At 43.6% G+C, this 24,409-nt stretch overlaps 1 protein-coding gene across 7 annotated transcripts in view; it reads left to right on the top strand.

Moving 5' to 3' along the window:
- SGCD (sarcoglycan delta) overlaps positions 1-24,409 on the top strand; it is a 307,039-nt gene that overhangs the window by 263,473 nt on the left and 19,157 nt on the right. For all 7 annotated transcript variants that reach the window (XM_071443434.1, XM_071443431.1, XM_071443435.1 and 4 more), the window contains one exon: positions 4,647-4,719. In XM_071443434.1, coding sequence (XP_071299535.1) covers positions 4,647-4,719 — 73 coding nt within the window. The remainder of the gene's footprint in view (positions 1-4,646; positions 4,720-24,409) is intronic.

Raw genomic sequence — 24,409 nt, forward strand, 5'->3', positions numbered from 1 at the left:
TTAAAATAAAGCTGAAATGGCTTTATGGATTTTTCAGTCAAACTGTTTATGAACATTTATCGGTGGTAAATTACCCTGTGTCAGAAGAGGGAATCAGTATAATAGAAGCCTCTCTGATATAATACTGTGAGAAAGAATAATTTATTGCCTAGGGACGTACAGTACAGTGTGTTTAAATCCTAATGATATTATTGTTTTCTTCTGTCTTTGGCAGATTGCACATAAGTTACCCTTAGCAGCATCAGAGACTCTCATATGATGAAAAAAAAAATTAGTACTTTGCAATGAAATAGAAATTTTCTGTATGTGTTTTTCATGGCAGATAGATAATGTTTTAATAACAGATAATTCAGGAAGCAGAAACTGTGTTGTACAATAATAAATGTAGGTTACATTGGCTTTTTACTCAGTAAAAGATGTAGGGGGATAGAGCAGCTTTGATTGAACAGGGAGATTGTAGCAGCTGATTCTTGAACTGTTGGAGCTGTTTGTTAATACCATTTGCCAAAACCCATAATTTCTCAGGTAGAGGACTGTGAAAATAAAACTAGAGGAATGCAAGACTAGAAGGAAATTGCTGGTCCTGAAAATACTGCCCCTTGGTTCTGGAACACCAGTTCTTTTAGTCAGGCATTTCTCAGATCTGTCATATTGTCCCATCTAACTGAAAAGCTGCTCCCATTGTAGCTCCTCTTTTGGCTAGAAAACCCTCACTTTCCTTCCCAAATAGACTCAGGACCGGTTTACTGCTACTCAAATAAGCCCTGGCTCTCAGATAAACATTGGCTTAGGACCAGTAGTTCCTTTCCCTTGGTGTTATTTACCCTCCTGATGGATTTGTGCTCAGCATGAGGATCCTTCCTCAGCACACCATGCTGCTCAGCTGCACAGCCAGCTCCTTCCAGGCTCCTTTTATAGGACAGACAGATTTCTGTTTGTGCAGTCACGACAGTTTTTCCTCTCTAGGGATCAGAGAGGGGGCACACAATAGTTTGAGGATTCACTGATGATTCTTAAAATAATGTGGTTTCCTTTTTTTTTGTGTGTATGTGTTCCTGTCAGACTTTCTTCTTGCCTTTCAGTTTAATGTCATGTTTGCCTTCCCTTTGACTCTGTCACACTGCCATAAATCATGAGCAGCATTCAGCTTTTATCCAGGGATATTATATCTTGGAAACCTCCAACATGTAGAAGAAATTTTTCCTGCTTTCTAAGCACATCACCTTGGACTTCATATTTTCAATCATTTGTTACTCCATAACATCCCAATTTCCTTCAGCAGAGCTGGAATAGCCCAATTCAGTGACAACAGCACATTTCCCTCAAACTTTCCTTCCTTTTTTTGCCAAAGCCTTGAGTCACAGTTGGATTCCATGATCTTCAGAGTCTTTGATTCAGTGATTCTGTGATTCTAAAACCACAAAATGAGGTCACTTCCTCCAGCTTTCACTTTCAACACCATCCAACACTGATGCTGTCAGAGCCTGGCTGGGGACTTCCACAGTGGCCAAAAGCCAAACTTTGACACAAATATCCAGTGGAGCTGAATTAGTCCAAGGCAGTTTTTCCCCTCGTGAGCTGCTGATCCCCCAGGCAGAGATTGAGACTCTCCAGTGTAGGATAGAGGGGGCTGGAGGGAGGAGGCCCAGAAAATTCCCAATAGCACAGAAAAAAGAGGATATTTCTTTACTGAAATCCTCATGCAGTGGGGTGAAACCACAGGGAGAACTTCCCCAGAGTATTGAATTCATCCATCAGCTACAGAAAGGGGACACTTAGGACGAGGATTAGGTGAGGTGAAGGAAGTTTATCAGTGTTTCTGATAAACCTTCTCTGCCAGCTCAAGGGTCCCTCAGCTGCTGACAGCCAGAGCCAAGGGAGGGATGTCTCAGTCCTGGTCCCTCAGCATCCCCTCGTGGCTGGTGTCCTGCTCAGTGACAGAGACAGGTGGCCCTTTGGGAAATTCTGTGTTATTAAAGAAGAATATGAATTATACAGTCAAGGCAGAAAGCCTTATCAAGGTGGGTAGCATTCACTTCAAATTCAGATCAAAGGAGAGAAACAGAAGGGTTTGGAAATCTCATTCCTGTTCCCAGTGCATGAGGGACTTTTTAATGGATTTGGCAAGAAGGGAGGCAGGAAAAGAGGGTTTGAGAACTGTGTAGGAAGGGAAGACAAGAAAATGGAAGAACAAATACCCAGCTCTTTAATTTTCAGCTTCCTTGAAATGACTGCATTGGGGTTTTCATTGACCTTGGTTCCAAAGTTGCTTCCTGAATTTAATCTAAAAAATGAAAGCCTGGAAAACCCCAAGTTTAGGAATAAGTTAAAGTTTCTCCTTATTCTGCAGGCACTTTGGTTACAGGCAGGTAGTTATTTTGAGTTTGCATGACTTGAGTATCCAACTTAAGATGTCTAAAAATAAATTAAAATGCCCAGCATAAAGTCACCATTTAAACCATGTTGGGTGGAAAGGGTACAAGGATATCTGGGTGCATCTCTCCAGCTGCACCTCCTCATCCTCCTTCCCTCAAAAATCACTGTTCTATTATGCAGATAAGTGCAGGCTGGATGTTTTGCTACATTGCATTGCAAAGCCAAGAGCCAAGGCAATTGTGTTGGATAAAGCAGAGATTTAAATCATTTGGAAACTGTTGAGAGAGGACAGATCTGATAGTAGCAACCTTCATGGCTGGCAAGTTACAGCTGCTTATGACAACTTGTAACAATGAAAGCTTATAGTAAAGTTAAAAGCTCAGTATCTGTATTGTGCCATAGGATCAGCTTCAATCCCCAAGTATAAACCTTCAAACTTTAGGCTGATTTTATCATCTTTCAGTTTACTTTGGTTTTTTCTGGGTTAAAAAGAGTTGGGTAGCTTTTTATAAATGTTAGAGTGCTTGTTTTCATTCTGATTTTTTTTTTCTTTAACACATTGGGACAGCTTAGTTAATTTATTACAGTGCAAAGAAAGTGTAGTCATACTGCAGTTGTAGGTGTTTCTCACTTATGGCAGCAGTTACAGCAGAATGTTGTCTTGATTTTGGACCATCTCAGAACATCTGCTATTCTGTAATGATGACTTTCAAACTGCACACAGGGAACAGTTACAGCAGCATGTGTTAGGAGTGCTCTCAAACTCTACATGTAAAAGTTTTCATCAGGATCTGTAGTTTGCGCCAATAACTTTATCAGACTAAAATCTAAAGAAATAAAAAAATGCCAGGAGTGCTGTCTGCATGCTAACACTGAAATTGCTGTGATGACTGCTGGTAAAGAGTGACTAATTGTTCACAGTGTGTCTGAAGGCAAGACCACAGGTTTGAATTTAAGAATATAGGTCATACATGCTCATTGGCTTGGCAGCTATATATTGGAGAACAGGAACATTAATTTCTAGTGCACACACTCGGTGTGTGAGGCAGTTAGTGCCACTCTCAGCTGTGTTTTAATTGGAAGTTTCAGTGGGAGCAGGAACGTGATGTTCTGCAGCAGAGAGTCAGTGACAGCACCTGGGGACTCCTGTGCTCCAACAGAGTATTTTAAAAGTAGAACAGGTTCAGGAAAAATAAAGCAGTGAGAAGTCCAGAGGATTTGCTTCACAGTGATTGATTCAGAAAGCTCAGAACTTCTCAGAGAATCAGAGCAGGCTGGGGGCGTTGGGTCACCATCGGTGTCTGACTAAAGCCTCCTCATGCAAGGCTGGTTGGCACACAAGGACTGGAGAAGATTCAGTGGGGGAAAGATGAAATGGGACCATTTCAGACTAGATAAACAATTTAAATGAGAACAGTCAGTGGAAAGGGTTGCCAGAGGGTGGCAGGGCCTTGGCTCTCAGCAGTGATGTGAGGAGAGCACATCTTCCTAGAGGAGAGAGAGCAGGGTTGGTCACAGTATATGGACCCAGTTCAGGGATGGCTGGGTGAAATGGCCCAGCTGGGCTGTGCAGGTGGCCATGAAGAGGATTGCAGGGGTCTGGAACACAGAAAAGCTGTTTGTAGTACCCAGCAGGTCACAGGTCTAAAGCCAGTCAGCAAATGGGGCAGTGCAGCTTCCCCATTGTCTCTGAGAGAAGGGGGAATGAGCAGAAGTTAAATAATTTCTGGGTCACACATTGAACTGGTGGCCAGGCTGGGACTGGGGCAGGGTCTGCTTGTGCTGCCCTGCATGAGGCTGCACCTCCCTCCTTTTGCCCAGGCAAGAGCACAGCCTGACTGGAGAGGTGCTTGCAGGGATCCAGTCAAAATCTGCTTCTCTCCCTTGAGCATCTCTGGGAGCCCAGTGAAAGAAATGATGTTGTAACATGCATCCATGTTCTTCCATGAGGAAAGCAGCTGGATTAGATGCCTGGTTAGCAAAGGGTGTTTTTTCCAAGCTCCCTGCATCAGCAGCCTCTCCCCAGGCTGGGCTGCAAGCACCTGCTTTTCCAGCCAGAAGTGCAGAATACAGGCAAACCCCACGTGCAATCAAGGCAACCCATTGCAGATGAACATGGTCTGGCTTTTCTGGGGACAGAAGGGATGTGCAAGAAAGGCATGGGGTCAGGCAATGGGTTAAATTGCACCTAGGTATGATTTGACAATCACTCCCCTGATAACAGCTTATAATGTTTACAATTTGTCTTCTGTTTTGTTTTGTGATTTCAGGAGCAGAAGGCACAGTGTTCCCTAAATCTATAGAAACTCCCAATGTCAGGGCAGACCCCTTCAAGGAACTAAGGTAAACTTTGGAATATGGTTTAATGGTAACTCAGTGGAGCCTTGTTGGAGTTGTGCTTACTGCTGGGCATCATTTCTGCTTTTGCATATGAGCTTGGGGATTCTCTTTGGAAGGCATCACAAGAGAGGATGCCATGGAAGAGAAGGGACCTGCCATATTTACATGTGATGTCACCAAATTAAAGGCAATCACAGGTCATGAGAGCAGCATTTCTGCTCTGCAATGTGCTCTGCATACCTTGGGCTCAGCATTTGGAAAAAAAAAATTGAGTAATCTTCTCCTGGTTGTGCAGGGAGGTGCTGCAGGCTGTGCTGGATCACAGGGAGTAGCAGCAGGCAAAAGGATAATGCCCTCCAATGTTATCTGACTTGCAGAATTGCAAACCCTCCCTGACCTACACAGGGCACAGCTGTGCACATGTGTAACTGCTGACACTTGCAGAGATGCCAATTGTTGACAGCATTGTGCCATGGAGGAATAAACAGCTCAGCCCTCAAGCTAAGGCCAGGTGTTATATTTACTTATTTTTTAAATAATTTTTAAAAGGTGTGGCACTACAGGTTAACTTGAATCACTAGCCTCTGGAAAGATACTAATCATATGACCTAAAAAATTATTGACTGAATCTCCTGATATCTTCTGACCAAGAGTGCTGTAGAGGTTTGCCTCAATACTCAAATTATCCCTCCTTAGAAAAAGAGAGTGTGGTATTTGCAGGGTTCCCCAGATGGAGGAGGAATTGAGAATCTGACTCCCTGTTCTCAGAAGGCTAATTTATTATTTTATGATATTGTATCATATTAAAGAATGCTATACTAAAACTATACTAAAGAATAGAGAAAGGATACAGATAGAAGGCTAAAGGATAATAATGAAAAACTCCTGACTCCTTCCAGGGTCCCGACACAGCCTAACCATGATTGGTCATTAAGTCAAAACAACTCACATGTTGGATAAACAATGTCCAAACCACATTCCAAAGCAGCAAAACACAGGAGAAGCAACTGATATAATATTGTTTTCCTTTTTTTCCTGAGGCTTCTCAGCTTCCCAGGAGAAGAAATCCTGGCAAAGGGATTTTTCCGAAAATATGACAGTGTCAGAGAGAGAAATATAAAAATAAAAACAATTAAAAAAAAAAGCAGAAGGACATTTTGTCCTTAAATCTTGGGTTGCCATCTCTCCTTTGCTGAAAGGGCTGGGGATGGAGCAATCCTGAGCCAGCTGAAGTTGAGCACGAGTGCTGCTGCTTTACTGCAGATGCAGGGGGCTGAGAGAGAGCAGCTCTCATGGATTCCCATGGCCCAGCTAGGTCACCAGGGAAGATGACAAATATCCCACCTGCCTTCCCTTGGGTCTGTCTCTACCTTTCAGTTTCCCCCAGGAAACCCTTAATTGTTCCCATTCCCCACTCTGGGGATCATCTGTCAGGAGCAGGAGCAGTGGAGGCATGGTTGGGTTTGTTGTGGAAGTTTGTTCTCTTCCTCCAGGCAGAGACTTGAACCCTGCCTCGTGGTTTTCCCAGTCTGGGTCTGCTTCCTTTAAAAAAAGAGGAAATGTGGTCTTTACTCACTGTGACAGGCAGCTGGCAGGGCAGGGGCTGCTGTGGGCAAAGGAGACTGAGGGCAGGGAGTGGTGGGGCAAGGCTCTCCAATTCCCTGGAAAAGCCAAGCAAAGGCACCAGCAAATGGATTTCTAGGTGACCTCCAGGTGACAGAGGCTTTCTGGCACAGCCCATGTTTACTGACATTTTCGTTTTTAAAAAAAAACAACTGCAAGATCATGGTTAAAATACTCAATACCATCTCCAAAATTTACAAGAACCAAAATTTACAAAACCAGGTCTTGAGTTGTGCAAAAGAGATGCAGGATTTAGGTCCAAGTTTGTGATGATTTAAGACTTTTCTGAAATGGGAAGGGGGGAGAAACCCAAATAAGTGTAGGATGTGGTATTGGAGGGGAAAAATGTGAATTGAAAGAGCCTTAACCTGATTGACTATGCTTCTGTTCCAAAGCAAATTAAGCTAAATGAAATTGAAATGAATTAATGGCAGTATCCATGCAAGGGATTGATTCAGTATATTTGATCTGCTTTAAATTCATGGTGTTATTTCACTTGTTTTATGTGGAGAGCTGTTAGGTAACTGATTTCCTTTCGAATTAGTGGACTGAGTGAAAAAAATCCTTTAAAATCTGTTGTGGTTTTTGTATTTTTTTTAAAGGAAAATTACTGAATAGCATTTAGCTGGGGGAAAAAAAGTCCCAGAAAGTGCTAAAACACTTTGTGTGCTTCTGACAAGTTTATCTTGGCAAAAAATAAATGTTTTTACAGCATCCTGAGGAGAAAAGAGCCAGTGGTGGCAGTGTGTAGGGAAAGCAAGGTTTTCCAAGAACAAATGCTCTGCTGCTCCCCAGACCAAGATCCATCCATTTCTCTCTCCATGCTGGATCATTGGCTGCTTCTTAGGTAAAACGGTGCCTTTTGGGGGCAGTACAGAGTTAATAGTGAAAATAATCTCACTCTGAGGGGAGATTTTTTGCTTCCTCCCTATTTTGATAGCAGAGTGTGTGCATAAGGTGTCCTTTTTGCCTATTTACAAAGATGCTGCAGTGAAATGGGGCTGGATGAGATGGGCCCTGAGCTGTCACACATTGCTGGGGAAGCAGCAGTGAAATCACACCCTCAGCAGCTGGCTTGCCTCTAAAAGACCTTTTTCTGTAATAAATAGTGCTTTCTTTCCTGCTTAGGCTGAACTTCTCAGGTGGAAAGTGCACATTCAGCTGCTGCAGGTGCCCCCAGGCACTACCAGCCTCCATCTTTACCCTAAAGCAAGGATTGTGATCCATTGGGGATTTCTCCCTTTGCTCTTGTCAGTGTCCACTCCTTTTGTTAGATTCCAAAATGAGGTGGCAGCTGTCACAGAGAGAGGGGACCAGCTCCTCCTGTCACAGCTGGGACTCAGGACAGCTGGGTGTCCTCCTTGCCTTCCTCCTCTCCTGGACAGACAGACTGGCAGGACAGACAGGACTCATGTCCCCAAGGGCTGCAGTCACACCTGTGTGCCACCACAGCTGACACTCTCCAGGTGACAGGACACTTGTTCTCAGCAGGCTTTCTGTCCCTTTGGCTGTGAATGGTTTTCATCATTCAGCTTTATTGGTAAATCAGCTGCTCTTCCAGGTGCTCGTCATCCTGGTGATCCTCTTGGCTCAGTGTCCTTTTAAAAATATTTTTGCAGTGGTTTAGGAGAGAATCCCAGTGGGAATATGTGCACAGCCTTTTCCTGACATGCTGAGCCCCTCTCAAGGCTCCAAGATTTGCTTTTGTGCTGGTTTGAGCCAGCACTGGACTTTGCTGCAGACAGACTCAGGAACCCTAAGATATTCCTGCACTGTGCTAGGAATGCCAGAGCTCATTATTGTCTTGTTTAATTCAGAGTGTAATTAACAGCTCATGTTTCTTACCTAGACTCTACAATATTCTTTAAAAGTGACCTAAAAACTAGAGAAGGTTGACAAATTTTTTATTTACTTTTGTGAACTTCTTCATGTTTTTACATATTTAAGGTAATTGTAGACTCCTGAATGTATTTGTTGTTGTTTGTTGGGTTCTAAACTGGTCAAAAGCTGTAAAAAGGAAAGCAAACAAATCCAAATTAATTTTAAATACTTGGGATGTTTAGCATTGCCATCTGGTATCGTCCCAAAATAGTTTAGGGGGAGGGCTTGGGAGATTTGTTTGGACATTGAAATATTTGTACTCATCTGCATTGATGCCTTTTAAAGCAGGTTGGTGCCTTTGACATATGGTAATGTGATTGCTTATGTATAAAAGTTGAATTCAATATGACCTTTTCTCACTGGATTGTTTGAGTAGCACCCAAGTAACTTGTCAAGAGGCTGCCTTGAGAACCTCTCCTTGACATTGGCAGGAATCACCTGCCTTTTTCTATTTACATTCCTCCAAAAAACAAATACATGCCAGAGATGCAAACAGAAATTGTCCATCAAACACCAGATCAGCACTCTGCAGAGGTGAGGGATGAAGGCTGGGTTGGCAGTGAATAAGGAAGAAGGAAATAGTTTGAGGGGAAAGGATTAAAAGGTGGGTGATGAAATATAAGAGAAAAGTCTCAGGAGGATGCTGTTAAAGTGCCAGGTGCTGGAGGCTGGGGGGTTTGGAGCAGAGCTGCCTGAAGTACAAATGTCCAGCTCTTGCTGCAGCTTGGAAACCTGCTCTGGGGTATTTCTGTTCCCAGAGTTAAATAAAAGGAAACCAGACAGCATGAAATTCACTCCATGAGGGGCAAGCACACACCTGGAATTCATCCACAGATACTGTAGGTTGAAAATGCAGTAAATTGCTCATCCAAGGCCGGGAAGCCAGGGAATGACTGTTTTTTTCTATAATGCACAAATACAGTTAAGGGAGAATTAATCCCTTGGGCTTAAAGGGGTAATTTTTGGCTAAAGTTAATTATGAAGCACTGAAAGCACGAAATGGCAGATGAAATGTGCTTGCTGCTTGATTTTATTAGTGCAATTCCACCTCACCACATAGAGTACTGAACTATCCAAATAGTCCAAGTGAGACCTATTGTAACAAAAAACAATTTAAATGCAGTGCTGAGCTAACGTAACAAGACTCATTTTGAAAAACACAAATTCTTACCAAGTTAAAGTTTCTGTCAGCTGTGTTTCATAAGGCACCATAGATAAGTAGGTACAAAAATAATATTTCTGTCTAAAACCAAGTACATTAATAATGATTAAGAGGGGAAAAATGAGAGGAAATGCGAAAAATGAATGGTATAAAAGAGGAAGTAATTGGTGAGAAATGAAAGTCATTTATAGAGAGTAATATATGATACTGAAACACTGTTTGTTTCACAGTGAACACTTGTGGATTCCTGTGAGGTGTCAGCAAGGGGGAGATGACCACTGAACCCTTGTACAGTGCTGGTGTTATTTTCTGATTGTTTTACCAGCAGGGATGCAATTTATTTCTCTGTTATACCAATGCAATCCCAATAATTTTGGTAGTCCTACCAGCTGAAAAGACAACAGATTTTCCTTGGGATGAGTTTACCTTCACACTGTAACAAACATAACTACTTTCAGTTCCTTTCAGGCAGGTTAAATGTATACAGCCATCTCCACTAAAGCCACCACAAACTTATTCATACACAGCTAAAAGGAGACACCAGGTTCCTGGTTTCTAAACTTCAGGCTCATTTCAGTGCCCTGTGGTGAGTTGCTTTTGAATCCTCATCACCTCATTTTCTGTTTGAGACCACCACATCTGATTTAACAATTTTCCCATGGCAGCTGAGGCTTCCTGAAACTCTTGCTGTTGGAGAGACTTTCCCAGAGCAGAATTCACACTGATTTTGCAGCCACTTTGCTTCAGTATTTTGTCCTGTTGACATCCCTTCAAATCTGCTGCCTGTTTGTCTCTTACAAAAGACAAGCCACAGCCCTCCCAAGCCAAAGGCAGCCTTTCCACAGCTTCCTGGGTGCATTAAGGTGTATTTATACCACTGGATATAAGGACTGGAGTTAAGGAAGCAGTTGATTGCTGGGGCTTTCCATCTGTTCAAGTATTTCTCTTGCAAAGAGAAGGAGAGAGGGGAGTTGCTGTTCCTTTTCCTTACCCCAGCAAACCTTCCCTTAATGGCCTTCCTCTCTTTTCACACCCAGCACCAGGAAGCGTGGGTTTAGCTCTTGGTGTCCTTCCCTTCCCTGTTTTCAGTGGGTGAAGCCTCAATCTGGATGAGCTGCTCAGGAGGGAAATGCAGAGGCGTTAGTGGGGTTGTGCTGATTTATCCCAGCTGGATAAACCATGGCTCTGCCCTGTTCCCTTATCCCAGCTGGATAAACCATGGCTCTGCCTTGTTCCCTTATCACTGAATAAACCATGGCTCTGCCTTGTTCCCTTATCCCAGCTGGATAAACCATGGCTCTGCCCTGTTCCCTTATCCCGGCTGGATAAACCATGGCTCTGCCTTGTTCCCTTATCACTGAATAAACCATGGCTCTGCCTTGTTCCCTTATCCCAGCTGGATAAACCATGGCTCTGCCCTGTTCCCTTATCCCAGCTGGATAAACCATGGCTCTGCCCTGTTCCCTTATCCCAGCTGGATAAACCATGGCTCTGCCTTGTTCCCTTATCACTGAATAAACCATGGCTCTGCCTTGTTCCCTTATCCCAGCTGGATAAACCATGGCTCTGCCCTGTTCCCTTATCCCAGCTGGATAAACCATGGCTCTGCCTTGTTCCCTTATCCCAGCTGGATAAAACATGGCTCTGCCCTGTTCCCAGTGCTGCTGATGGCATCTGTCCACAGGCAGATCCTCTTCACAGAGGACTAATGGATGGTGAAGGCAGGTTTGGCAGGAAGGTGCTTTGGACTCAGTGTATTGCTGAAGTAAAAAACAAATTCAGGAAAAAAGGCAAAGCAGCTGGAATCGGTGTTGAAGCAGCCTGCAGAGTGTGCTGGGGTCTTCCCAGAGTCCCCTCTGTCCCCTGTGCTGCTGGCACATTCCATCAGAGCTTTGTGACCCTTCAAGTGAGAGCAGGAGTGAGAATGGGGAAGGAAAGGACAGATTTCTACAGGAAATTGCTACCAAATAGCGTTGCCTATGGGATAGAGAGCAGTGGGAATATCCTTCTTGTTTGCTGGTTAAGGCACCAAAATATGTGGGAAGATACTCAAGATTCATCTTTTTCTGCCCATATTAAGCAGCACAATTGCAACTGGAGCAATGGCTCCAGACAGAGACCAGTTTAACTCTTCTGGGCCCTGAGCAAACCCCAACAGCTGGGTTCATAATTCTCTCCCTGCATTTATTCTGTGGGGGTTTCCTAATACAAATAAAGTTTTTTCCTGGGAGATATTAATCGTCAGTCCTGGCTATTATCTCAGATTGAATTCCTTTGCTGTGTACAAGATCTGTATCTTGCCTTGCTGCCTTGTGCCCAGGTTTGTCATTAGCTTTCAACAGCAGAATGTCACTTGCTCCATAATCAGAGCATCCATCTGACCTTCGAGTGCTGCTCACAGAGGTGTGTGAGCCAGAAATCCTCTGGGACTTGAGAGAAAGCCCATCCCTGTGACCAATCTGTACAGTCAGACATGCAGATGTATCCATTTGAATTACAAAAAAGTGAGCTTGTTTGGCTTTTTTTAACTCTCTGTGCAGTACACTGCTAACCTTGAGTAGAAAATAGATGCTAATAAATGCAAGGTCTTAAAAATGTGAATTATAGCCATTTCACACTCCATGGCAGACTCACACTGGTGAAATGGCTTAATACTTAATTACAATGCTTGTCCTTCTCTCAAGTGCAGATGACATTCCTCAGATAGATTTTGCAATGACATCTGTGGAAATAAGTTGTGAAGCTAATTAGTTATTCATATAATACAGAATATTGACTCCACACTGATTAAAGGGATGTGGTGACACATCTAACATGATGTATCTGTCGAGTGGGTTAGTCTGAGGTGGTATTTTTGGAAGGTCTTACAGAAAATTATGAAAATACCATTTGGCCTCTGGAATGCAGATGTTTATGGGAAAATGTTGCCTTTCATTTACATTTTGATAATGTTTTAGGAGGACTGCCATGCTCTGGAGTGACACTGTGCCCTGGCACCTCAGCTTCAGGCTCTGAGTACCATTTTGGGGGTGCCAACTATAAAAAAGTCTGCAGGTTATTGACTACCTGCAGCCATTAGTGCTCTAAAAGCAATCATTAGACAGCTGCCCAGAGAGATGGGCAAGGAAACTGTTGGGTTTTTTTTTTCAGTGTTTTCCTTGCAGCAGAGCTTGGCTGGAGCTGCTGTTCCTTAGGGCAGTCAGGAGATGCTGCAGCAGGAATCAGTTGGTGCTGCTGCTCAGGAATCCTGCATTTGTCACGCTCTGTGAAAGGCCCAGAAACCATTCTTTTATCATAACATTTGTACTTGAGATAGAGCTATTTGTACTGAGGGTATTGAGCATGAAATACAGAAGTAAATAGAAAGTTGGCAAGGAAAGCACCTTACCCACCTATCACTGTGATCCCAATCCTTTGCAAATACTGTGATATTTAGGATGTAATCATATTCAAAATGACTGAATAGCTCAGAAGAGAAGGAGATTCTCCTTTGAACACTGTTCTTATCTTAAAGAAATGAGAGGAATGTAATCCAATGAGCACCATGTTTGCTTTTGGGTAGAAAAATACCTGGTTTTCTTTAATATTTCTCTCTATCCCTTCATACGTCTCTCCAGCTGTGCATCACATATTCCTAAAACCCCAAGTGAAGAGCAAAGCAGGCAAAATAAAAATCTCTGCGTTATTCAGCAGTCAGAACGTGCTTTTAAGAAGGAATATCTCCCTGCTAAGGCTGCACCTGTGAGCCTGGGAGCTGTCTGCAGGCAGAGCTCCCTGTTCTCACTGTGCTGAGCCCAGCACAGGAACCACAGCTGGGATTTCACCTGCTGAACTGCAGCAGTGCACAAGCAGCTTCCTGAAAATGAGGCATTTAACACAAACTCCTCATTAACCTGGTACAAAATAGGGGAGGACAGTTCAGACACTTCACTGCCCAAGTGAGGAGTTCCTCAGGGTTTTGTTTCCTGCTGCCCTTTGCTGGTGCCAGAGGGTTTGGCTGGGCCACAGCAATAATGTTTATTAGTTTGAGTGAGGGACTTGCAGCTACAGAAGTCCCCTGTGAATAAAAAGGACATTTTTACAAATACACTAATTGTACTTCAGGCAGTAGTCAGGAATCAATAGCTGCTGCATAACCTTATTAAAGAGAGGGGAAATATGTGTCCACAACTACAGTGGGGTCCTTCCTTTTGAAAACAGTATTTTGTATCTACTTATTAAGAGAAATGACAGATGTTCACCATGCCTAAAGAATCTTTATTCTGAATTTGTTTCATGTGGAATAGAGTTGCTCTCTTTAGGCCAAACAGGAGTAGCTACGTCCTTTCATCATGAATTGATTTTATCTTTTTCATGTGTGGTGACTGCCACTGCTCTGCTTCTCTTGTGTATGGATTTATCCCCTGGGTTATTGGGGCACCTCTGGCTGTCTTGAATTGTGATCATTTCTGGCCAAATAGTATTGCTGAGTTTACACTGAAGGAATGACACTGCCAGCTCTGGAGTGGGGTTTGGAATCAGCGTGTGGCTCATGAGAATCCCTTCCTAAAAGTGACCAGCAGCCAAACCTGGCCATTCTTTGCACAGTCCATAGTTGCTCCTCTGGTCTCTACTTTAATTAGAGTGATCAGAATACATTATCAGAGTGTGAGCATCAGCTGTGGGCTGCCCTGCCCTTCCTGGGCTCAGCAGTGTTGCCTGGAGGAGGTTGCTGACCCATCTGGCACCTTGTGTCCTGTGAAGGGAGGAAAGGAAATGCAGAATCTCCTTTGTGCAGCCAGGGTGGGTCCTTTTCTCATCTCCAGATTTCACAGCCTCATTTCCAGGTTCTCCTGACAAGTCTGAAGCTGGCAGTCCCTGCTCTGCCTTCCTAGCCTGAGGTGGTGTTGGAGTGACTCAGTGTAAAAAAGGAGCATTTTTGGGGCCATACTTGTGAAAGCACCGTGTTAAAGGTGGAGCACTGGTTTGAAAGGCAAAGTGGCAGCCACCATTTCATCTGTCCCAGAGCTATAAATACACACCCCAATACACACACACAGCCTTGCTGGCAAGGAAAATAGTGCTCTGTTTGACTTCAGCTGCACAAGAACATCCTTGGATAGAAGAAGCCCTAAAAAAACCTTAAAAGCTTTTCTTTCACATGATGCTGTGTGGCTTCAGGGCCATGCAGGAGATGAGGAAGCAGAAATGGGATTACACCCCAGTAAAAGTCCAAAAGCTGATGAGTGGCCTCAGGAAAGCCTGAAAACCACAGAAATGCTGTGCAGTTCTCCAGAAAGAGGCAAAAACCCCAGTGTGGGGGCAGGAGGTGCAGAAGGAGAGGAGCTTTGCCCTGGCTTAGGCAAACAGGGATGGGTGCTGGCATCTTGGGACCCTCCTGGAAATTCTTCCTCCAGCTGAAACTCAGCTGCAACTCCCTGTTCTCTGTTGAGGTGACCTCAGTTCATGAGTTATCTCTGTGAAACAGAGCATAATTCTTTTTCTTTTTGCAAAACAAAAAGAAAAACACATTCTCTGCCTTCTTGCCTGGTTTCATGTCATTAAGGAAGGCTGGCTGAGGACATGTTATACAGTGGCACAAGGGAATCAAGCAGGAAAGTAAACTGAAAAACCCCAAACTTAGGCCATCAAGGATCATAAAAGAGGTTGTAAAGCAGAGAGGAAATGGTCTCCTGGTGAGCTGGAGAACAGCTGATAGGGCTGGATAATGAGGGGATGTGCTGCTCTAAGGAGATGTTCCCTGCCAGTGAACTCCGAGAAAATCTGCTTATATTTGATATAATAAGGGCAAAAAAGCAAGACACAGAGTTTACACTGCTAGTGCTGAAGTGTGTGGCAGTGATAAAAATATGTCATGTCCTGTCCACTTCCTTAAGTATTAGCATTTTAAAAGACAGAGAAAGAAGTAAAGTAAAATGTCAATTTAGGGGTTTTTATTAAGGATTTGCTGTCTTAACTTTAATGAAGAAGTAATAAATATAAATGGATATTAATGGAAGGTTATTAAAGCTGTCTATTTTGATAGAAAATATGCAGTATCTTCTCCTGCAATGCCAGAGGTTAAAGATTATTATTGCTTCCTAAGGCTTTTGAAATTAAATTCTCTCTTATATGACCCAAAAGGTATGATTGAAAATGTGTGCGTGTGAAATGGCTTGTAATAAATTCACATTGCAATAAAAATCTCTTTAGAAAAACAGGATATCTTACAAGAATCAACTGAGGAGCTCTGTCCAAAGAGGGAAGTTTTTTTATAAACCATTTGGGAAATTCAAATGCTGCCAGAAGGATGACCCAGAAAGCACACAGGAACTTGTGAACAGGTTCTGAGCTTTCAGCCAAAGGTTGAAACCCAGAGTGCCCTGGGTTAAAAACTGCCTTTAACAGGATCTTTTCTGGTTTATACACTTCTAATTAATTACAAATGACATTTCTGACAGAGCCTCTTAGGGTACAAAAATGAAGTCCTTCATAACTGCTGTTTGCTTCTTTCTAAAGCCTCCAGACCTCTAAATACCAGAAAATCAATTCTTGTTCCCCTGGAGCAGAAGGGTCTGTGCTTGAAGCACAGTGGAAAAAGCCATTCCCAGCTTACAGTGCCAGGAGATTTGGGCAGTTCATCTCTGCTCCTCTCCAAATCCAAACCCGTGGGTGCAAATCCTACTGCAGGCTCTGGATTAATTCACTGAAGCTTTCTGAACTACAGAAGCTTTGGCAGTGTGGGGTAACCATTGTGGTGTTGGTGTTTCTAATTAAAAGGCTGAATTCTGCAGGCAGAGCCTTGCCTTTATTCAAAGAACAGTTCCCATCAAGTCACAAGGTAACGTTGGCCCTACACAGCACGTTGTGTCCCTTGGTCATTTCTGCATAATTTCCTTCAGTATAAATAGATATTAATGGAAGGTTATTAAAGCTGTTCATTTTGATAGGAAATATGCAGTACCATCTCCTGCAATGCCAGAGGTTAAAGATTATTATTATTGCTTCCTAAGGTTTCTGAAATTAAATTCTCTCTCTAACGACTCAAAAGGCATTATTGGAAATGTGTGCTTGCAGTCACACTGTGTGCAACCACACTGCATGTGTTCCTGCAGGAACTGCACATCTGGAACCAGGAACTGCACATCTGGAAACAACCCAGGTTCTGAATTCAGCCCTGGGACCTGGAAGCTGCTTTAGCCTGGGCCTTGGCCCATCTGTGCCCTGCACACTTCCAAAAATGCTCAGTTTTATCTGTGTGGGATCAAATTGATTCTATCAAGAAGAGAATATTTGGTTGTTTGCTTAGGCTCAGTTCCTCATCTCCACCACTGCTTAATCCTTTACAAAAAAACCCAACAAAGTCTTACAGAAAACATCAAGGGCAATACTGCTAAAGGGATGGAAAATGGAACACTAAATCTCTCCTAGTTCCTTTCCTTTTCTTCCCTGCTTAGAATGTGACAAATTTTCTATAACACCCACTAAATATGTTGATTTTATGGGTTCTCAGTTGAGCAGTAGGGCACCATTTAATCTCTCCATCCCTTGACATTGTGCTGAACACTGAGAGAGGACCAAGCAATGAATTTGTCAGAAGGTTTTGCAGAGCTCTGAGGTGCACAGCATTCAAACAACATCACACCAGGAGTCTAAATCTATGAGTCTAGAGGTTAGTTACAGATAGAAAGAATAAATCAAGCAATAAAGGATGCCTATAAAAAAAGGATGCTGCCTTTTAAATGAAGACACTTCAGAGTTCATCATAAACCTCTGACATGTATTCAGTCACTCTGCTTGCTGTCACAGACTGAAATATATTTGAAGGTGCCTGCATATTTTATGCTGTAACCTCTGATAAACACATGCACATTTTCAATGATGTTGCATCAGACCTTGTGAGCTGATGTGACTTGAAAGGGGAATCACTGCCAGGGAAATGGGAGCTCTGCAGGCAGAGGTGCTCAGAGCCACATGAAAAGTGTTTCTGTGACTCACACAGTCTGTCAAAACGTCCATGCCATACCAAAGAGAGTGCTGGTTTCATAACCATTCTTTGAAGAAGCTCTCCTCCAGCTGGATGCCAGCTCCCAGTTTCCCAGTGAAGCACAGCACAATTCCCTCAGTGTCTGGCCAGGCTGTGGGTGGGAGGCTCCAGCACTGGCCAAACCTGCCAGAGGGACTGGCCCACAATAAACAATTCTACAGCAAAATAATTGCTGCCTTTGGTTTGAATTTCCAGGGGGAAAAAAACAAAGCTCAATATAAACAAAAGCAACATCTGGCTGCGCTTTTAAAGCAATGAAAAGCAAAATCAGCCTTCAAAACCCAGACTGAAATTCCCATAATGGCTCTCTTGTTTTGCTTCTCACATGGAGATTATGGCTCTCCTGAAAGAACAACTGCAAGACTTATGCAGGGCCAATACTTAAAATTGACCATCCCTTAATTTTTTAGTGTCTGTCAGGAATTAATGGTGTGGCATTGATTTATGGAGCTATCCAGGCCACTTCTGCAGAGCTCCCTTCTTTTCAGAGATAAGTATTCTGGGAAGCTGCTGGTGTGTTTGTTATCCATCAGGACCCGTCAGCCACTCTCCATATGGTTTGTTGCAGTCAGAAAAATGCAAAATTCTTCTTAAAAGTGTCATTTTCTACAGTTCAAGAAGTGCACACTCTCTGAGAGATGGATTAAGAGTAAAGCAGAGGAGGCAATAATTATTATTAGTCTGTATTTCAAGAAGTAACTGAAGAAGTTTGAGCACCTGAGAGATTAATATTTTTAATCCTTGATTTTTCCAAATAGGATTGTCCATACTGTATAAATTATCAAGGGGTCACAAGCTGATAATTTTTAAGAAAGAATTGGACATTTCTGGCATTTTCTACAAGCTAGAAAAAGAAAAATAGAGGAACCAAATGCAGAAAAAATAAAATAGCTGATGCTTTAAGTGCTTGTGGTCAGTATAAGAATGTGCAGAGTTTGCAAATCTGACTCAGCTACTTGAAAAATGATGGGATCTACTTTCAGTGAAAGGCTGAGGCATGGAGAAGAGCCTGGGATGATCAATTATCCCATGAGAATAGTGCAGTGTCTCCCGGTGGCATGCCACCAAACTGCTCATAAAAAAACCATGTACTCTTGGCTTCAAAACATGTCAGCATTACCCTGCTTTTCTAACAGATCTATGCAAATATGTCTAAGTGCTGTATGTAGTGAGGGAGAAGTGATGCCTTGGACTTGTTGCTTTATGGGCTTATCTGTCTTCTGTTGGCATTAAAGTTGACACGATGCCAAAGTCAGAAGAGTTTAAATATGTAAATTGGAGAGTTTGGAGGGTGTACAAAGTGTATGGATGGGTAGAGTTGGTGTTGCTTCCCTTCTGAGTAATTACTGATTTATCTTGGTTGACAGAAGAGGTATTTTCCATTCCAAACCTGAACATACTCACAGAGAGGGTGAAGCTGTTGTATTTGTGAGGTTTATAACGTTGAGGGAGGGATCTGTTGGCGATGCTGGGTTTGCCCCTGTGTGATTTCCCTTCTGCTGTGGTGTGTGGGGCCCTGGGGAGCTGAGGAAGCTGTGGGGATGGACAGGCAGAGCCCCCAGCACCTGTGTGCTGAGCAGGTCCCTCAGAACTGCCTCTAGCACAGCTCAGCTTTTCCTGCTCTGCCCTCAGCCAGTACAAATATCCCTGAGCTGCTTTTACACACATTCAGGCCACCACCACGTGCCTGTGTTTTCCCTGAAACTCTACCATTGAAACTCTCTATTGAAATAGGAGATTTTAGAGCTATTTGAGCTCTGTTTGTGCTGTTAATTCACAGCACAGTGAAAGTAAGAGCTGGGTGTTGCAGGGCAGTCTGCATTCCTCTCCCTGAATCCATGGGATGCCAGAGGTGCCCCATTTCCACACCAAACTCCCTGACAGCCCTCAGTGCACAGTGCAGAATGGTACAGAAATAATCCTGCTGGCTTTGGCACCGAGCAGGGACAATCCTGCTGCCCTGCAGCTTTGGATGGTTCAGCCTCTCATGTGTCTTGTTCCAGGTGGAAATATTCCCCATGGATCAGCTGTGCCTGCTGCTCTGCTCCTCAGCAGTCAGTGCTCTCAGCACAAGCCTGACAGGCCCCACTGGTAGCTCTGACATCTCCAGCAGCAGAAGGCACTGGTAAAATTGCCTCAGAAGAGCTCACGGTCTCATTTGCCAAGCCTAGTGCTTAAAGTGTAGCCTAGTTCACTCTCTCAGTGGAAAGCAAATAGAAAAATCATTTTCACAGTGCCCAGCAATGTTTATCTTCCAGGTTGGCTGGCCTGCAGTGACATTAGTGTCCCCAGAGCCTCTGAACTTAATGATTTCCAGTTGCTGCTTGCCTGCTTGAAGCAATCCTAGTCCAGCCTCCACTGTGCTCCTCCTGCCAGTCACTATGGGAACAGCAATCAAAGCTCATATTTATGGCTCTGTAGATGGCCAAGGTCACGGAGCACAGGTCTGGTGGGAACAATTAAAACAGACCTGTCCAGTTATGTCTCTTTAAGCTCTCCCCACATTACACCTCTAACCAGAGCAGTAAAGTTAAAGCAGCATGACTGGCAGGATGTGGCTGCTTTTTAGAAGATATCTTTTACAGAGATAAAGACACTCGGGGTGAGGTGGAAGTGTGCTAGGAGTGAAGGCAGCATTGCTGGGTAAAACCTTTCCCAGGTTTCATTTCACATCCATCCATGGGCAGAGCTGTGCCCTGCAGCCCTGGCAGGTGTTCCCAAAATTCACAGAATTCACAGAATCACTGGGTTGGAAGAGACCTTCAAGATCATCCAGTCCAACCCAGCCCCAACACCTCAACCAAACCCTGGCACCCAGTGCCACATCCAGGCTTTGTTAAACACACCCAGGGATGGGGACTCCACCCCCTCCCCAGGCAGACCATTCCAGAACTTCATCATTCTTCACATAAAAAACTTTTTCCTGCTATCCAACCTGTATTTCCCTCGAGTTCCCATTGGAGCAGCTCAGGTCGCTGCAGCTCCTGCCTCCTCCACCACAGGAGCAGCTGGAATGAAGTGGTTTCAATGGGCTCTTTTGGAGAGCAGAGGATGTTTGCTCTGCTTTGGGGGGTTTTGTGGTTTCAGTGGTTTTGCCCTGGGTACTCCATTACTGTCATCACCTGTAAACTAAAAATGGCAAATGTGCATTTTTAGGGTAACAGCAAATGTTTACTCCTGGGGACTTGCTCTATGGCAGAATACAGGGGTAAAAATGACTGCAAGAATAATTGGAATAAGATGGAGGGAAGAGCTGCAGTGAACTCAATGTCAGAGGGAGAGAGAAGTAATTATTTGGGAATTTCCAGGTTTCCTAAGAGGCAGCTGTTTGTCTCTCTGTTCCTGTTTCATCCAGGGTCACTTTCTTTTGAGGGACCTGTGTGGTGGGACTCAGGAACCATTGTCCGGGCTTTATTGGGTCTATAAGAACAAATATTCTTATTGGGTTTATAAGAACAAATGTTCTTATTTCCTTGGAGCCAGCAAGTGAGGGCAGGATTCCCTGTTCTGGAGCTGGAATATCCACTCCTGGCTGCAGGGCCATGGGGGTGGGATCTGTCACCAGGGGGGTGACAGGCCAGCCTTGGCTTGGAGCCCTTGCAAACCTGCAGGGCTGGCAGCTCTAAAAGGCAGAAATGAAGACATTTCTCACAGCCTTTCCCTCAAAGAACAGGAACACCCCAGCCTTTTGAGGAGCTGGGAAGGCTCCAACTCCTGCCCTGCCTGGCTGGGTGGCTTTGGTTACTGACACAGGGGAAGACCACAGCAGGAATTTTCACTGGGAAGGTTTTAGAAGTGATGATCACCCATAAAAAAATTATCCACATTCCAGTTGCACTGGAGGAATCTGAACAGAGTTAAGTTCTTGCCTGTGTTATTTTTCCTCCTGTTACCTACCAAGCAGACAATCAATAGTGTTAATGTGACTGCTGAGAGGTGCCATGAGTGTGCAGGCAATTCAGAAAAAGGCAGGCATTCCAGGAAAAAAAAATATACCTTGCAGCTTTGATCTTTCTTGCTTCTAAGACTATAAAAACCACCCATAACTCTTTTTTTTCTCTTGCAGTTTTTCTTTGATGTTGTTGTTGGTTTATTATTATTATTATTATTATTATTATTATTATTATTATTATTATTATTTTGTTTGGCTGTGCAAAGGGAGAATGAAGGTTGATTTTAAGGTCCGATTTCCTTTCTCTTGTTCTATTCCCAAGGTAACTCTATTGAGTTCTTTTAAGGGCAGTGCTTGGGGTAGATCTGTGCCCCTGGGGGCATTCCCACCTCCCAGGACCATCTGCTGAAGTTCCTTGTGGAGGTGATGGCTCAGGACTGTGCTTTGCAGCAGAGGGGGCATTCTGTGAGGAGTTTTTCCAATGAGTTGGCTTGGATACCAGGGAAAATCAGCAGCAAAGACTTGCCTGTTTCAATTTGCAGTGTTGGAGAGAATTATTCCTCCTGGGCTGTGCTGAGCCATCCCCACCAGGCTGCAGGGAACCCAGGGACCACTGGATGTGGTCACAAAGGGACTTAATCTCAGGGCTGGGAATTGAATCCCAGCTTCAGCCACAAAGCCAGTTCTCCTACCTGGCTGCCTTTTTAAAATCAAAATAAAAAAGTGCTAAACGAATTGAAAATCACAGCCACAAACCTGTTCTAGAAAGGGGTTATGCCACTGAGTGGTGCAGCAGCTTTTCTGACATCAGTTCTTTTTTGGTTTTTAATCTATTTCTCTTCACCTCCATTTGACCTCTTCCATTAGGAACTGGAATTGTCTTTGTTACCTGCTAAAGAGACATCCAGGGGAGGTTGTTACTGTCAAAAGGTAGACTTGGCCAAGGAAGGATGGAAGGAACCTTGCAAGAGTCAAGAAACATTGAGCATAATCTCATTTTGCTGTGGTTGGCCCAAGGTGCAGGGGAAGAGGTTTCAATGCCTTAAAATGAACAAGGTCAACAGCTCAGAGCAGCAGCACCATGGATCACACCAACCAGCCAAAGGAGAGGCACAGAAAGGAAGCAGAGCTGCTTGAGACACACACACCTGTGAGCAGCAGGGGTTCACAGCTCCCAGGTCCCACCAGGTGAAGCAGGACAGGGATTTCCCTCCCCCAGAAGAGGTGGGCTCATGCCAGCAGGGCCAGCTCCCAGCAAAGGGGGAATTGCCACCACCAGGCTCAATAGTCTCTCTTGCAGTTCAGAAAAATATTATCTGGCATGTCTGTCTTGAAGGATTGCCAGGCCTTACCTCTGAATGCATGTTTTACTAAGGAGTGATTATGTGCAAAAGATAAATAGAAAACAGTTTTGGTTTTAGCTGAAAAGAAATTGATGCTAAGAATTTGCAAAACATCCTCTTCCCTAAATTAAAGTAGTCCCTTTGGAGACATCTCTATACTCTCATTTTCAGCAAGTTGGGCTTTTTTTTTTTCCTGATCTCTTTATCTCTCTGCTCCTTTCCTCCCTCCACCCTCCCACACAATTCCTTTATTTTCTTCTCTCCACCATTTCCCAACCTATTTTCTTTTGCATATTTGAAAGCAAGAAATTAGTTGGAAATCTCAAAGAGCTGTAAGATTTTCTGTTCTACACCATCAAAGAGCTTTGAGCCTGACTTGTTCAAATGCATCTCATCCCTCCCATTGCCCTTCCAAACTTCTCTGTGCCAAAAATGTCACCAGGAGGAGCCCTGGGCTCTCTGTCCATGGTGGTCTTGCCCATTCCTTGGCTTTATTGTAGAGTTCCTCCCAAAGCAAGGCTGTGAACGAGTGATCTGGAGGGGGAAACATCTCCCCAGCTGTGAGCAGGAGCCCAGCCCTTTGGAAAAGAGGATGGTGCAGTCTTGTTGCATGATAATGGGCTGGATTTGAGGAGTCTGGATCGTTTCTGTGCCCTTGCACATGCAGACATGGAACCACATTGCTGGTGTAACTTGTGACTGTGAAAGAGGCCACAACCTTGGCATATGTATCCCTTTACATTTACAATTTATGCACATTTACAATTTTTTTAAAATATACTGGGAACAAAAAAATGGTATATCTTCTGCATAAAAATGAAAAGTAACTGAAAACCTGTTATATGCTCTATATAGCTCTGATCAGAGGGGAAAAGATGACTGCAGATTTGTGGTTGACAGCCTTCAGAAAAGGTTCAACAGAGTGTGAAAATTGACATTTAGCAAATAGCAAGTCAGCCTTCATTTTTAGTGGAGCTGCTTGAAATAAATGGCAGGTTTTAAACAAAATGTTTGTTATATTGGATGCTGCTTGTCTCATTACTGCAGTTAATTAAAAGGGGGGACAATAAGTCAAAGCCAGAGCCAATAAGTTTGTTAATAAAGATTTAATTTGGTGGAATCATTATAAATTGACTGTACAATGAATGGATATGCCACGGGAATGTGAGTGTCTGCAGGTCCATGAATGGGTTTTCAGAAATACCCATCAGGTTGTAGCCAATTTGTCATGCTAAATAAGCTTTTCAAATCCACTTAGGCAAGTGTGTGCATGTTTCCAAAGGGTATCACCACTGAGTAGATGATGCACAAAGACACACCTTTTTTTTTTAACAGCAGTTTTTTTTATTCTGCCATTCCAAATCCTTTTTAGCTTTGTTATCTCTGTATTTCTCATTGTAAGTGATTTACTATTAATGCCAGTCTTTTTAGAAGGAATAGAATAAATCAGCAGAGAGGAGAAAGAGTAAATCATCACTGCAGTGAGTGCTGGAGGCTGAACCTGAGCCCTATCCATGTGAGATTTTAATCCACCTGACCCTTCTCCTTTATTGCTGACCGAACAGCAGGTGAAAACCCCATGGGCAGACAAACTTCAAAAGTAATTTTAAAATGAAAATCCAGATCGACATCTCTTCCTCAAGCAGTTCTGATGCAGGAGGCTGCATGCAAAGGCTGATGCTCATGACTGCAATATTTGCATAGTGCTGCACCCCTGCCAGTAATCCTCTCATTGGAGTGTGGGTTATCACAGGAAAGCAATTTCT

Source organism: Agelaius tricolor, unplaced genomic scaffold (assembly GCF_023055355.1).
Source record: "Agelaius tricolor isolate 1412-34295 unplaced genomic scaffold, bAgeTri1.0.p SCAF_18, whole genome shotgun sequence".
Classification (NCBI taxonomy): domain Eukaryota; kingdom Metazoa; phylum Chordata; class Aves; order Passeriformes; family Icteridae; genus Agelaius; species Agelaius tricolor.